The sequence below is a fragment of the Labeo rohita genome, chromosome 2 (genome assembly GCF_022985175.1).
Source record: "Labeo rohita strain BAU-BD-2019 chromosome 2, IGBB_LRoh.1.0, whole genome shotgun sequence".
Taxonomy (NCBI): domain Eukaryota; kingdom Metazoa; phylum Chordata; class Actinopteri; order Cypriniformes; family Cyprinidae; genus Labeo; species Labeo rohita.
In genome coordinates, this window is record NC_066870.1 from 33,421,261 (window position 1) to 33,437,889 (window position 16,629).

The 16,629-nt window shown below is 36.4% G+C and overlaps 2 protein-coding genes across 2 annotated transcripts in view; one reads left to right on the forward strand and one right to left on the reverse strand.

Annotated features, from left to right (window-relative positions):
• The window catches only part of LOC127181951 (tripartite motif-containing protein 16-like protein), a 31,092-nt gene extending 27,781 nt beyond the window's left edge, over positions 1–3,311 (forward strand). The window contains exons 3-7 of the mRNA XM_051136996.1: positions 582–760; positions 874–1,107; positions 1,344–1,479; positions 2,124–2,183; positions 2,272–3,311. Of these exons, the coding sequence (XP_050992953.1) occupies positions 582–760; positions 874–1,107; positions 1,344–1,479; positions 2,124–2,183; positions 2,272–2,801 (1,139 nt within the window). The 3' untranslated portion in view covers positions 2,802–3,311. The remainder of the gene's footprint in view (positions 1–581; positions 761–873; positions 1,108–1,343; positions 1,480–2,123; positions 2,184–2,271) is intronic.
• An 822-nt stretch (positions 3,312–4,133) lies between these two features.
• On the reverse strand, positions 4,134–6,691 carry fzd8b (frizzled class receptor 8b). Its single transcript, XM_051125887.1, has one exon. The coding sequence runs from the start codon at positions 6,200–6,202 to the stop codon at positions 4,487–4,489; it is 1,716 nt and encodes a 571-aa protein (XP_050981844.1). The 5' UTR covers positions 6,203–6,691; the 3' UTR covers positions 4,134–4,486.
• Positions 6,692–16,629: the final 9,938 nt, after the last annotated feature.

Sequence of the window (16,629 nt, forward strand, 5' to 3'; positions counted from 1 at the left end):
TATAAAATTATAAATGCATTGATGTACATGGACCCCTCTGTGACATTGTATCAATTTATTAAAATACTTAAATCACAATTACAAGAGTAGCATTTTGTATGTATGCATACACTTCATTTAATAATGTTTTAAATGGGCTTTAAATGCATTTATCATGTTTTATTACTTTCTGTTGTAAGCATGAAGTACACTTAAAAATTACTCCAAAATGTAACTTAAAGCTAACAAGTTCTTTAATAATGTACTTTAAAAGTATACTTTCAATGCATTGTTACATTTCAGCACAGTTAAAAATAATACTAAAATATATTTACATAAAGTGCAAATAAATACACTTTTAAAAACAAACAAAACTACATTTCAAGTATATTTTTAGAAAATATATTTTTTAGAAAATATACTAAATTACAATTATTTTAAAGTGTGTTAAAAGTTGTATTGTGAAAATAGGTAAAAGCATGGTGGTAATACACTTATAATATATTTAAAGTTAGTACAACTTTTGGTTAGTATATTTGCAATGTACTTTTGAAACAGGAAATATATTACAAATACAATAAAGTATACTTTTTTTTCACTAGGGGAGAAACAGGTATTGAAAGCAAATGTTTTTAAAATCTTGGTTTATGATGCTAGAGCTACATGTTATCTGTTACTGTTACAGAAACAGTTGAGGGACATACAAAGAAAGATTCAGCAGAGAATCCAGGAGAAAAACAATGAGCTTCAGAAGCTGAAAGAGGCTGTGGAGACTCATAAGGTTAGCTATTAACAGAGGTGAAAAATAAATGCTGGATAGAATAGCAGTCCCACTAAAAATCACTGTGGCTAACAGACTAAACTAAATGATTTGTGTGATGTGTGTCGTAACAGCGCTCCGCACAGGCAGCAGTGAAGGACAGTGAGAGGATCTTTACTGAACTGATCCGCTCCATTGAGAGAAGTCACTCTGAGGTGATAAAGATGATCAGAGATCAGGAAAAAACTGAGGTGAATCGAGCTGAAGGACTCTTGGAACAACTAAAGCAGAAGATTGATGATCTGAAGAGGAGAGATGCTGAACTGAAGCAGTTTTTACACACAGACGATCACATACATTTCCTGCAGGTAACTAAAATTTGAATAAAAGGAACCTTAGGATGTTATTTGTATTAAAAGGAGATTTTTGCTGGTCAACAGGATTTTACCTCGTCTTGGCACCAGTTGGTGCCAAGGTTGTTTTTGAGTCTGAAAATATTTAAAAATTCCAAATGTGCCTGACCACTGGAAAACTATTGATTTTGATCTTTTTTTTTTTTTTTTTTTTTTTTTTTTTTTTTTTTTTTTTTATTTATGTATTTTAGAGTTTCCAGTCTCTATCTGATCTTCCTGCATCTAGAGAAAACATCATCAGTTCTTTTTCTTATGATGATGTGCGAAAGTCTATCTCTATGCTTGAGGATCTCTGTAAGGAAGCAATTGAAAGTATATTTGGTAAAGGTAAAGTACTGGAGATTAATTAAATTTAAAAAACATGTCAGGCGTCAGGGTCATTCCATCTCAGTTGGTCAAAAATGGTAAAGTTGGTTGATGTTCCTTATTTTTTTGGACATTTACGACTATGTAACTAGACTGCAAAATATCCACTTTATATATATATATATATATATACACACACACACACACACAGTAGTCAACATTTGAAGTGGATCAATGTTCAAAGATAAGAATGGGTATTGTTTTGGTTGTTTTGGACAACTTTGATAAAAGGTTTTGAACCTCTTCAAATGTTGACTACTATATATATATATACTACTAATAAAAAATAATTTATATATATATAATAATAAAAAAATAATAATAATAAAAAAAAATCATTATTATATATATATAACATGCTCTAGAGACTTACATCCCTGTATAACCAAAAATATTTTTAGAAATAAATTATTTTAATTAATAATTGGAGGTTTTGCAATATCAATTACATAGTGGTAGTCAAAATTAAAAATGGTCAAGCAACCTCTACTGGACCACTTGAGATGTAGTAACGCTTCATATAATACTTACTAAAAGAAACTGAGAAAACAAAACTGGAATTTGTGTAGATTTTTAACACTGTGTATGTCTGTTGGTTTCATTAGTGACATACATCGAGATTATTCCCACCGCTGAATTTAGGACCAGAGCTGAGTTCTTGCAATGTAAGTCTTGCAATTAACTTTCTTGTGACAATTAACATCCACAACAGTTTTTCATTTAAATATTTATGTTTAATATTTTCCCCCCCAGATACCCGCCAGCTCACCCTGGATCCAAACACTGCACATAAATATCTCCGTCTGTCTGAAGGCAACAAAGTGGCTACTTTTATTGGTGCTGACCAGCGATATCCTGTTCATCCGGACCGATTTCATGATTTCTTTCAGGTGTTGTGTAGAGAGAGTGTGTGTGGACGCTGTTACTGGGAGGTGGAGTGGAGTGGGACGTCCGGGGTATATATATCAGTGTCATATAAGAGCATCAGAAGGAAGGGAAGTGGTTTTGAGTGTGGATTTGGGTTAAATGATCAGTCATGGAGATTGTTTTGCTCTAAATCACGATACTCATTCTGTCACAATAGCATGAAGACTGAACTCCCTGTGGTCTCCAGCTCCTGTAGAACAGGAGTGTATGTGGATCACAGTGCAGGAATTTTGTCCTTCTACAGCATCTCTGACACGATGACCCTCATCCACAGAGTCCAGACCACATTCACTCAACCGCTCTATCCAGGGTTTAGGATATATTTGGGATCAACAGTGAAACTGTCATCTCCATAGATTTTATGAATAATAGTGTCATATTACACGTTTAAGCATCATGTGGGATGCCTGGTCCAGTCTGATACCTCACCTAACCTGGTTAACAAAGGTGATGGCATTTGTATTGTTTTAATACAAGTTTTAAACAAGCTAGTATTGTTTTCAATGGAGGTGTACTAAAAATAAGTTTTGTTTTATTTTTTACTACATACTACTTTCTGCACTTTAGCCCAGAGGTTGAACACTGTTGACAAATGCAATTTTTAATTTTTCATTGTGCCATATCAACTCTGTATTATATTTGGAGCCTGCTGCTGTGCATTATGATTTTAAGATTCTTTTCCCCCTTACAATCCTTACAGACAAATTATATCAGAACATGAACTTTGCATGTTTAATAAATATGACTCAAGACAAAACCAGTCATAATGGTCATTGAAAAGCTGAACAATTAAGCTTTCCAGTGATGCTTGGTTTGTTAAGATAGGACAATATTTGGCCGAGATACAACTATTTGGAAATCTAGAATCTGAGGGTGCAAAAAAAAAAAAAATAAATAAAAACTAAATATTGAGAAAATCAACTTTAAAATAAAGGACTTAGCAATGCATATTACTAATCAGAAATTAAGTTTTCATATATATGGTAGGAAATTTACAAAAATATTTTACTTAATATCCTAATGCTTTTTGGCATGAAAGAAAAATCGATAATTTTCACCCATGCAATGTATTGTTGGCTATTGCTACAAATGTACTTACAACTGGTTTTGTGGTCCAAGGGTCACAGATCACATAAACATCAAATGTTTTTAGATTTTTAGTTAATAAATAATATTGTAACTGTATATATGCCCTGTACATGTACTAAGAAATATTAATCTTTTTAAGCTGTCAAACAAATTTGCTATTATTCCGAGCAAAGCCAAATATTTACCACCCGTTATTTATTGTGACCAATAAATGGCATTGTTACACTCTTAAAAATAAAGGTCCTTTAAAAGGTTCTTCATTCAGTCAAAGATTCTTTAAAGAACCAGATCTTTCTTACCTTTTTATAATCTGAAGAACCTTCTTTCGCCACAAAGAACCATTTGAAAGGTTCTTTAGATGTTTAAGGTTCTTTATGGAACTATTTAGACAAAAAAGGTTCTTCTATGGCATCGTTAAGCACCTTTATTTTTAAGAGTGTACTTTACTTTTAGCTGTTGTTGTAGTCTAGAGACACTTTCACACAGGTGCAGGTGTGTTTGTGAGTATGAGAGAGTGCTCTGTAAATATAAAATACACATTTTTCTTAATAAAAAAAGCTTTGGTCATTGGTAAATTTGGTATTTAACGTAGTGTTTTATTGTTAAAATAGTCTTCTGTCACAGTAAATGATAAATACACACAATCTTGTATAAATGTTAAACATTCTATGTCGTTTCAACAATACCATCTTAATATAAATACATAAGAAAATATAAAAACCCGTATGGACACTTTTAAAGGCACATTCATAACCTGATAAAAAGGCTTGAGCTGTGTTTAGTGGAAGAGATCGAGATTAGTCGTCACACTTTTTACTCCAGTGAATATTTCTCACAGTATACTGACTTCTCGATGTGACAACTAGCCCCGATCTCTCCTAAAGCTAGTAATATGCATCTCTCATTTGTCAGGAAAGCAGCTGATCAGCATCTTTTTAAAAAGTCCTGCTTATTACACTCGGGACAGTGGCATTTGTTTGGGAGCACACAATACAGAACTTGCGGTACCGGACCTCCACGTTAGTCCCGTGCTCGTGTCACTATAAACGGAACCGTTCGTGCCTTTGCTACCCGAGATGCAGCAGCGGCGGGCGCACAGGGCTCGCCAAGAGTCCAAGGTTTTACCGGACCACGTCCACGCGCCTGACGTGATCCCCACCAAAAGGCACATGAAATACTTGAGCATAAACACTGCGTAATCCGGTTTATTCGATGAGCAGTTACACGCATGCGCGATTTCCCACGCTTCGCGATTGTGCTGTTCGTAAACGTAACAAGCCACGATCACCATTGCAACCACCGTATGCAGGGCTGTAAATACCCCGATGCGAATCATCAATCTCTCGAGCTTGTCCGTTTTCGTTCCTCCTTGTTTAATAACGTTCCGAATCCGAAACATAGACACGAAGCCCGCGAATAAAAATATCATCCCGATAAAAAGATAAATAACCAGTGGCGCGACCACGAATCCACGTAGGTTATCCAAGTTTTGGTTGCCCACGTAGCAGATTCCCGCAACCGAGTCGCCGTCCACCGAACTCAACGCGAGTGCGGCGATCGATTTGACGCTCGGAATGAGCCATGCGGCCAGGTGAAAATACTGCGAGTATCGTGCGATCGCTTCATTTCCCCACTTCATCCCAGCTGCGAGGAACCACGTAAACGTCAGGATCACCCACCAGATGGCGCTCGCCATCCCAAAAAAATAGATGAGTAGAAACACTAGCGTGCAAAGCGCGGGACCCGTAGTTTCGTAGTGGATATGGTCCACCCCATGATCCTGATTGCACGCAACTCTTTCGTGTCCCGCGATGAGTCTGATGATGTACCCGATGGACACAAACATATAGCAGGCGGACAGGAAAATAATCGGGCGCTCGGGGTATTTAAATCTCTCCATGTCAATGAGGAAAGTTGCAACCGTGGCAAAGGTGGACAAGAAGCACAAAACCGACCATACTCCGATCCAGAATGTGGCAAATGTCCTTTCCTCCTGAGAAATATATGGGTTGTGGCATGGCATTGCGCAGTTTGGGATCTGTCCAGTCTTTACCCGGTTATACAATGGATGGCGGTCACTGCTTACGGTCACCATAGGCGCACGACAGTGACACTCCGGTTCACACGAAGATGATCCAGGACTGCTTTTATTTTTCCGGTTGTATGGCTTCCCCGGACGGCTGGTTGGTTTTGGAGCCGCCGGAGAGGCTGTGGCATCAGTCCTGTTGTAATCCATACACAGAGTATTTGGATCTCCCTGCACGGGTAGAAGGTCGCATCTCATTCGGTCCGGCCACGGGAAACCGTATTGCCTCATCAGAGGCGCGCATCCCGCTTTCGCCCGTTCGCAGACGCTCCTGCACGGTGGCAAAGGCTTCTTGTAGTCCTCAAGGCAAATGGGCGTGTACAGGCTGCAAAGAAAGAAGCGCAGGTCCAGGGAACACTGGATCTCCACGAGGGGCCAGAACTGGTGCACCTCTAGCCCGGCTTCATCCTGGGTGTCGTGGTTGAATTGGTTGGGCATGTAGGTGTAGTTGTAACCGATGCCTCTACACAATGGCACAGAAATCTCCTGACAGAACGGCTCACGAGCACACACAGAGCTCCACAATAGCAGAGCGCAGAGTGCAAGTGGAAGCCAGTGGGACCCCTGCATAGGCGAGTCCATCCTCGGTCAGTTGTGCGCACCCACTCCCGGTCTTCTACACGAAGGATGCGCTAGCATGTGAGCGATGTCCTTTGGTTTCTTAATTATGATGCTTAATTATAATGAAAAAAAATGAATAAGCTGACAACAAGTGCAATTCACCACAGCGTCTAGTTTGTTTTGGCTGTCAAATAGTGGTGCGTGTGTCCATTTATACAAAGGGTGATCGTGACACGCCCCCTTATCTCGGCGCCCAATCGTGGAACTCCAGGGGCGGGGCCTCACATAATTTAATCAAGCATCCCCGGAGAGTTTTGAGTAAATGTTTGAACTACTAACGGTTTGTATGTCTTAAATTATTTTACCTCTGTTTACATCCCACCCTATGTCCAAACACTGAGTTTGTGGTTGTAAACAAGTCTCATGGCATGTTTAGGTTGCTCCTAATCTCTCCAGAATGTGTATCCTTTGGAAAATGTCACTATTGCATAGTTGAACTCACGTTTAGTCTACATTAATTCGATTTAAAAGCAAGAGCTCTACAAAAGAGACAAAACTGGTATGCTAAGTAATAAAATGCAGTTTTCGTGCCAGTGCAATAATGCCCAGATTCCTGGGAGGTTTTATTTGACATTTATACAGTGCCCCCAAAATCTGTTTGGACACTTATGCAACTTTTAAAGTGATTTATTGTCTTTGAGTTTCCAAACAAAATACCAACCCCACACTTTTCCCCTTTTTAAGTTTAATGTTTTAGAAAAAGTTTTATGCGTTTTAAAATTTTAAAACAATAACCTGACTTTTGGAATTAATAAAATGCAACATTCCGTTAAACATAAGAAGCATAAGAAGCTTTCAGTTGACGATTAAGTAGATGTAAATAAAATCACGTCATCACTCATCATTCACTGAAAATTTATAATAAATATTTTACATGTGGGAAAAAATGGGATAAAATGGGGATAGATGAGATTAAATCTAAACATAAAATAACATCTGAACACGTTGAACAGTTTACACCAAAGTAGTTTCTCGATGTGATCTGTGTGAACTTGAGTTGAACAGACTACATGCATCAAAAATATTTGTTTCAGAAAACTTGCAATGTCAGTTGCAATCTAAATTATTCATTTAATGTGTGACTAAGTGTCCAAACACTTTTGAGCCAGTAAACGCAACTCTGACACGCGTGACTCCTCCAGCGCGTTAAGTTGAATGTGCTCTTGTTGACAGAGAGCGCGGGTGGGAGTGAGGGTTGTTGGGCGCTGCGAGCTTCTTGTTCGCTCTAATTGAGTTGCTGATGTTCCGTTTAGCGCCTCAGTGGGGTGTGCACGGCGGGAGGCAATTACCGTACAAGCCGGGACAAGCTGGGTGGTGTATACGCGGATGCACTGGGTTTCCTGTGCGCAACAGACTGCGGTTACAATGCATACAAACACACGTTTATTTATGTCTGCTAATTAGTTGGTACAAGTCCAAAACAAATTGAATTATTTATAGAGAGAAGTAGGGGAGGCTGATGCTAGTTGAACACTTTTTCTCGAGTAAATATTAGTGTAGGTTAAGTTCTGAAAGTTTTCTGAAAGCGTTTTCTATAGCCACAAACCTTAAAGATTTGGCTACAAAATAATAATAATAATAATAATACAGTATACGGTTATTTAATACAGAATACAGTTAATTTAAGATATATGGATAATATTTTTATATAGAAATATTTTTACTATTTAAAATAACTCCTTTCTATTTGAATGTATTTTAAAATGTAATTTATTCCTGTGATTAATGCTGAATTTTCAGCATAATTACTCGTCTTCAGTGTCACATGATCCTTCAGATATCATTCTAATATGCTGATTTACTGTATAATTATTATTATCAATATTTAAAACAGTTGAGTAGATTTTTTGATAAATAGAAAGATCTAAAGATCAGCATTTACTTGAAATAAAACCTTTTGTAACATTATACACTATACCATTTAAAAGCTTGGAGGGAAAAGTACTTTAAATTGATCAAAAGTGGTGATAAAGACATTCATAATGTTAAAAAAGATTTTAGATCAGTGCTGTTCTTCTGAACTTTCTTTTCATCAAAGAAACCTGAAAAAATTCTACTCAGTTGTTTTCAACATAATAATAATATTAGAATGATTTCTGATCATGTGACTGGAGTAATGGTGCTAGAATTCAGCTTTGAAATCACAGGAGTAAATTACATTTTGAAATATATTCAGATAGAAAACAGTTATTTTATATAGTAAAAATATTTCAAAGTTTTTGCTGTACTTTGAATTTAAAAAATGCAGGCTTGGTGAGCAGAAGAGACTTCTTTACTTTTGACTGGTAGTGTACATTGTCGTGGGAACCTACCAGTGCACATCATATCATGGTTTTTATGCTGTATGTAAACAGTAAAACATTTTTTAAACGTAATGATTGGTAAAATATGAAGAAAACAACATGTAACATATGTTGATGATCTACCTGTCAAATGTAGCCAGGGATTTTTTGTGGTAATACTTAGTGCCAGTCTTCCCAACTGTAACTTCACTGGTTTTATTGGTGCTCTGTGCCAAGTCACATATTTCCTTTTTATAAGAAAAGTGAGCAGCTTTTTAAGTCAGACACTGTTCAGTTTTAATCTATGTATACAATGTTCATGAGTGTTTGATTCTGATTCAGATGCAGCTCCATGCAGTGAAAGACAGAGAAAGAAAGAGTGTGTATATCAAAGTCTTGCAGCCTAGCAGAGCCTAGATAGGCTCACAAATCACCAACTTTTTCTCCTCTTTCGCTTTCACCAGGTAATGATTGAGTCTGGATAAACACTGGCCTCCAGTTCCACAACACTGCAAAATGCACTGCATTCATTTTCTCTCCTTTTGCCTCCAGAATGTGTCTGTGTGACAAATCTCTTTATCAGAAACACAAATCAGCTCAAGTTTCCACCTGGCTTACAGACACACACACACAGGAAGCATTTAGGAAAACCTGCAAGTTTGTACTTAATGCAGAAATCTTAATGACACTTAAGTTTAATGACATTTTAAGAAGATGTATTCATTCATTCATTCATGTGATGTGTATGACAAGTCATTAGCAATCTCATTGACTTATTGTCTGTCACACTGTGAATGTGTTTGTCTGGGTGGGAAGTATGTGCCTTGCAAACACACAGCCTTTGATTAGCTCAACAAAGTGTGACAATCTTTACATGTGTGCATTTGCATAGCAGAAGCTTCAAACATGAACCATTTTGGGTTTCTAATAACCTTTTACAACAGTTCTTAAAAGAACCGTTATTAAGAACATTTTAGTATTCTAAAGAAGTATTTCCACTGTAAAGAACCTTTTGTGCAACTGAAAGATTCCAGGGATATTAATGGTTCTTCAAGGAAATGTCATTGTTAGGAGTGTAGTAAGATAGTCAAAGAAATGTGTCACAAAACACATTTCTACACAAAATAAAATATTGTTTAGAGACATTATGTGCAACACTGAATATGCAATATTTACTTAAAATGATTTAAAAAAACAACAAAGTTGACCCCAGGAACTCTAGAAAAACAGGGCAAAATGACACCTACACAGCACATCTATTTTAGACCACAAAATGACCATAAATTTCACATGCACACAAACTTTGGCTCAATTCCACATTAAGCAGCAGTGATCTGCTGTTATGTTTGCTCCTGTCAGAGTCTTCCTACATCATCTCTGTCCTTTTCCCCTTTCTACCTTTCTCAGATGCATTCACCAGATTCCTCACCATGGCAACAAGCCCACCCAGACGGCACCTGGCAGTCTAGTCTGAGACACACATGCACGCTGTTATGGGTTTTCCAAACAGAAAATGCAATACGCTGACATCTCTATCTAAAATGAGAGAGAGAGGTCACTTGTAGACTATGTGCTTAACTTAATGGACCACTTTTGCAGGTTTTACCATTTTAGAACAGCATGAGGGTGAGTCAATAATGGAAATGTTAAAAAGATCAATAAAGTCCCACTTCGCACACAGTGTTTGTGCTGTTTTGTGTGTGCATGTGTCTCATTTTGGACCCTTATTTTGCACCTGCAGAACAGGGGCTGTGCATCCAGACTGCTGAACCCGGTGAACCAGGGGCCCATTTGATCCTCGGTCCACGAAAGCATGACACAGGCCACTCGTGTCATGAATGTCTGAGGAGTGAAATCTGATCAGGCTAGAAGCTATGCAGTTGTAGCCTTTATTGCCAGGAGAAAGAAAATGAGAGGCTGTGTTTGGAATGAAACACTTACTGAATACTTCTATTTAAAAAAGGTGTGGGTTGTATGTTAAGTACACAGTATACTATGATACAGATATGTCACATTGTTTTTGAATTTTAAATCCAATTTTCTAATGTCTTAATAGGATAGTTCACCCAAAAGTGAAACTATTTGCATTATTTACTAACAATTAAGTGGTTTCATACCTGTATGACTTCCTTTCTTTTGCTTAACACATGCACAAAGAGTATGAAGAACATTGGAGTCAAAAAACATTGGAGCCTATTGACTTGCATTGTGTACAAAGTGCACTGAGACATTTATATGGCTTGTTTTGTGTTCAACAGAAGAAAGAATTTTCCATTTTTGGTAAACTACCCTTTTAATATAACGCAATTTTTTTTAATATAACCCAACGTTTATCACAATATCAACTGTGATTTTACTGTTTTGGCTTCTTTGCACATCACTAACAGTTGATATTCTGGTTCATTTATCACATTGGAAATTGATGAGCCAGTTGAGCTCATTGCATCATCAGATACAGTATACCGCACAGTGTGTTCTGGATGTATACTACACATTTTAGCCAATGTAGTTGGTCGTCCAGACATTTTTATGCAGGAAACACGTAAGATGTACCCAGTATTACAGAAAAAAATACACTGGTAAAGAAAGATTATTGGAGGATTATTTGAGTCTTTCGTGTTTTTCATCATTTTTTTCAGTGTATACAATAGCACACTTTTCCAAACATACAATTCCAATCAAAATTATTCAGCCCCCCCAGAGAATGCAGTACTTTACAAATACAGGCTTTTTTTGAAGATCTCTTTATATCAATTTATTAAAATTGCATTTATAACATATTACTGGCATATTAAAAGTGATAATGTTAATATATAATGTACATTTTTTGAGTTCCGGGTTTTTAAATAACACAGCCATGTCATAATTATTAAACCCCTATTCTATTAGCTGTTGAAAAAAAGGAAAAATGTATGAGCAGAAGAACACCGTCTCCATAGTCAAACATTGAGGTGGACCAGTCCTGTTATGGGGGTGTTTTATGTTGCAGGAAGTGGAAATCATGACTGTATAAAGGACATCATGGATTCTTTGAAGTGTCAGGCAATTTTAGCAAGAATTGTGATGCCTTTGGTGCAAAGACTGAAGCTAATGATCAATGGACTTTCCTGCAGGACATTTATCCCAATGTTTTTATTATGTTTGATCAGTCGTAGAATGTTCTTGAGTGTTCTTGTTCAGTCTCCAGATTTAATTCTCATTGAAAATATTTGTTTGAATTTAAATGAAGCAGTGGCAAAGTGAAAACCAAAGATTATCATTGATCTGAAAGCTTTTTCAGGTGAGAAATGGTCCGAGATTGCAGTAGAGAGGTCACAGAAGCTTCTAAGCACTTTCAAGCAGAGTTTATTGGTGGTTTTAAAGAATAAAAGATCCTGCATTAAATTTGACTTTTGAGGGTTGAATAATTTTGAACATGAACATTTAGAGCCAATTTGATATTTTTATTCATCTTATTCATCAACTTACGTTCTCAGAACTCAAATGTGTATTAATAAACTTTCTCTAGTGTACTGAAAATTTTGTTTTCTGCAGCAAAATGTCATGCAGATCAGTGGGCGTTGAATAATTTTGATTGCAACTGTATTTAAAGACTAATGTAAATTTTCTCTTACAAAATCATATAAAGGTAAGTAAATTTGTGATGAATTTCCAGGAATTCATCACACAAAGGACTGCAATGTTAAAAATTGCATGCTAGGTTTATAGTGGGAAAAAGGTAAATGTTCTTATCTTGAAATGTGTTAAAAGCATGTGCTAAATTAATAAATGTTAAAAAAAAGTAAACATGTTATAAACATTGCATTCACAGGCAATCTTTGAATGAGACATTGTGTGTCTTTGTCATTAAGTCTCTTGTGTGCAGTCCTCCACTTTATAATAGAAGTGCTGTCTGAAAGTATTGCTCTTGTTCTCCTTTTGTGTATCTAGTGTTCTTCACTTCCTCTCAACGGCTTTTCTTTTTCTTTTTGTCTGTTTGGCCCTCCCCCAACTCTCTCTCTCCATCATTCTTATGTCTGTTTAGGTTGTCTTCTCCTTCATTCATCTGTGGCTTAAGACCTCTGTCTCTCAGACTCCTCGAGGCACTCACGTCTCTCCTCCCCCTCTATTCTCTCTTTCCCTCTTCCTCATCCTGCGTTTCCCCCTCTTCATTCTCTCCTTCCCCTCTCCTCTTGTCCTGGTCTCAAAGGACATAATTAGGCAGCATATTCAAACAGACACATTTATGTCTCCACAATAGCCTTCTCTCCATCTCTCGCTGCCTTTCTAAAGCCTGTTAAATGGCAATGAATGATAATCGGTGAATGTGTCTGCTTAATTAGAGGAATAAACATCTTCCTTTATTATTAACTCTTACATATTGGAGCCCGTACACTGCAAGACAGTAAGAAATTGTGTGAAAGAATCTCTATCTATCTATCTATCTATCTATCTATCTATCTATCTATCTATCTCTATCTTTCTATCTATCTAAGTCTCATCCCTTATTGTTTGATCAATACATTTTTTTAAACAGATTTGTCAGTGTTAAATATTTGGGTACATTCTTTATGGAAATGTAACGTGTATTGCATTGTAGGATACAATATCCAGTGCAATTTGCATTTTAGCAAATGTAGAACATCAACCTACTCAGCCTTGACCTGTGAATGGCTATTGATTGTTCTTGATGTGGACTCATGAGAATTCATTCGGATTGAGTGATTGATCTTTTGGCTTCTTTTGATTGATGTCTGTATATAAATTGGACATACAGTTGAGATAGTTCCCTAACTGCTTTGGATAAAAGCATCTGTCAATTGCAAATGTTGGCAAACCAACATTTAAAGTAAATTCTCTGTCTTGGGCTTTATTGATTGAAAACTAACAGTCGTTTGAAGGTTTAACAAGCATTGGCTTATTTTTGGCCCCTAGTAATAACTTCTCACTGGCATTCTGCCCAGACACACACACACTGAGACTGTGTCTGTTTTACTTTAGTGCTATAGGTTTAGCATATATCTTTGAAAAACATATGCTTGTTTTAAATATACGTCTATTTTCTGTATTTAGGCTGATGTGTGTGTCTAATTCGTCACATAATGGTGCTAATATATGTAATCATCTCAGTCAGTTTGTTAATCTGAGGACATGCTTTTAACCACTGGCAACACATACTCATTATTTGGTGAAGGCGTATAATGAGAAAAACAGGACATTGGGAATTACCATGAAGAGTGGAACATTTTGTCCACAGCAGGTTTGCGTGTGTGTCCTCAGTTTAAGTTGTACAGGGTAATTTATATCGTTTTTAGAAAAACTAAACATCAAAAGGTCAGTCAAAATACTCATTCACCCTCCTACACACATACACACTTCATTTACTCATGCACACCTGTGCCAAAAAAACCCTTTTTAAGTAATATAATTGTTAACAGCAATATTTTCCAAAACTATGAAAATTATCTTTAAAAAAGCAAAAATAAATAAATACATAAATAGGCTATATATATATATATATATATATATATTTTTTTTTTTTTTTTTTTTATTCATTCACAAAAACAATGTAATGTTACCAACCAGCCAAACCAAACGTGTCGCTACACGTTTATTTACTGGGGACAAACGCTAGCAGAAATCTGCTGGGAAGTAAAAAAAAAAAAAAAAAAATCCTAATATTTGAGCTTACGTCATGTCGTATATACTGTATTTTCTGCCGATTGTTTGTGATCAGATGTCCAATTCGGGAACGAGTCAATTCGACTCTTTCGAGTCGATTCTTCTCATAAACTCGGAATCCAGGGTTAACGGTTAATGAATCGATTCGTGATTCAGTCTGAATCACTTGGACAGCTCACACGTTAAATCATTCGCTGAGGTTTCTCAACTTGTTAAACAGAAACTGGACACTTTAGAAAACAAGACGAGAGTGTTAGACGAAGTGGATATTTACGTAACGTTACAGGACAAGTGAAACAAACCCTTCTGTCGTTTGTTAGGGATGAAGAAAGTCTTATTAGGATGAAAACCAGCCCGTGCGGCGTCTGAACGACTGTTTACTGAAGGTAAAGACACTTAACGATCAAAAGACTGACAAAACACCACTATAAACAAACAAACCACTTAAAGTACCAAAACAAGCATTGCATTAGCATTATGTTGTTGCTGTTGGTTACATACATACACGTAATCATTGATACGGTAATCATTCTTGTTACCATGGTATATATGATAGTACCATAGTATTATTTGATACATGACTGTTTACAGTGGTACTTTATTTTGAGTAATCTGAGGTAACGTAACGTAAATAAGATTTTGGAGGTCTAAATGTGTAAAATAATGTAGTGGGATAGGCCTAGTGTATACAGTTCTGCTAATGTGTATAATGTAAACAGTCCAATCCAAAATTGTTGAGTCAACGATTAGGTGAAAGTTAGATGGTAAAATGTTTAAATTGCAGTTTAGAGGATAAGAAACTGAACTAGTGAAATTACACTAGTGGTGATAAGTTACAAGTCCTTGGATATTAAAACTGAAATCTTGATGCTAATCAAAAAAGCTCCAGGGGCTCAGTGTCAGCTACCCAAATAAGAAGTGAAATAGCATTTAAAGACGTTAAAATAATGAAATTAGCCTATCATGTCATTGGTGGGGTATTGAGATTTGTTTAAGCATTTGATTGAATGAAGCTTTCAGGAAGTGTACTGTGGCGTATTGGTCAGGTGAGTTGTGTATTCAGGACTCATTACCCCTCTGTGTGGTCTGTGTTTGTATGTGTGTTCGAGGGGCGAGAGGGTTGATTCAAACTGCCCAGCACTAATCTATGTCGTCAGGACTCTAAACACAGATAATGAGATTCGCCTCCCCCTTAATGAGGCTGATAATCACTGTTTGACAACCACCTCACACTAATTGTCAGCAGATGTTTGTGTATTTGTAAAGCTGTATTGTGGTGGTAATTAGGACTAATGTTAACTAAAGAGACAGACAAGCTTTATCTAGCACTTGTCTAACACAAACACACATAACTACAGCACAATGAAGAGGACTGCATTTGCAGGAATTTTTGAGTAGGGTTTTTTTAGACTAATGCTATCCACTTAGATTTACAGTACATTTTACATTTATGCATTTGCCAAAGCAACTTGTGTAGGTATGTATTTTATCATTTCATGCACTACAGGGATACACCAATATTAAAAGTCTGGCCAATACTGATAAAACTATCAATTTACTGTAATGGTTGATTGGCCAATAATCAAATCTATACTATTTTGTCTAAATAAACTGAAGCAATTTAAATGAGCACGCAGAATTATATACCAGTTACCACAGCAATCTTTCTCACCTGCAGTGTGTCAGGAAGACATAAGACTTTTGTACAGTACGTTGTATGTGTGTATATAATGGGCATCAATCATTTTCTTGGTAAAGATATGACTGCTGTTCTTTTGAACTTTATTAAAGAATTTTTAATTAATTTTTTTGAAAAAATTAAGCAGCAAAAATGTATTTCAGTTGATGATGATGATAATACTGTAATAAGAAATGTTTCTTGAGCAGCAAATCATATTAGTATGATTTCTGATAGCTCATGTGACACTGAAGACTGATGATAATGAGTAATGATGATAAAAAAATGACTTAGCCAACACAGGAATTAATTACAGTTGAAAATATATTCAAATGCATCAGAGACTTATTTCTAATACATTTCAAAATCTTACTTTCCACAAATTACTTTCCACATTTTTGAACAGTAGTGTGTGTGTGTACTGAACCCATGACCTGGGCATTGCTATAGTGCCATATTCTAGTTAGACTAGAAACTGGATGTGTTTGCATGTGTGCTAACAGCTTGTTTTTTTTTTTTAATTTGGTATGTTTTCACAACATGCTGTAAAATCTGAATAGCTCCCCTGTCATTTCTCACTCGCCTCTGAATCTGTTCTTCCCAAACATGTGTTAGCTGGAGTTCACAGAGGCATATAAACACACACGCTGAAAGCCTTAAGTTTGCTTTGCTACGTATTTCATGCATGTTCTTTGTATGTCTGGTCGGTTCTTTTCTTTGGCTCCTCGATGTTGCCTGTCTCTCTCTCTTTCTCAATGTAATGTCAT

Bases quoted from the DNA above. Each gene is read 5' to 3' on its own strand.
- fzd8b (XM_051125887.1), bottom strand. From the start codon at position 6,202: ATGGACTCGCCTATGCAGGGGTCCCACTGGCTTCCACTTGCACTCTGC.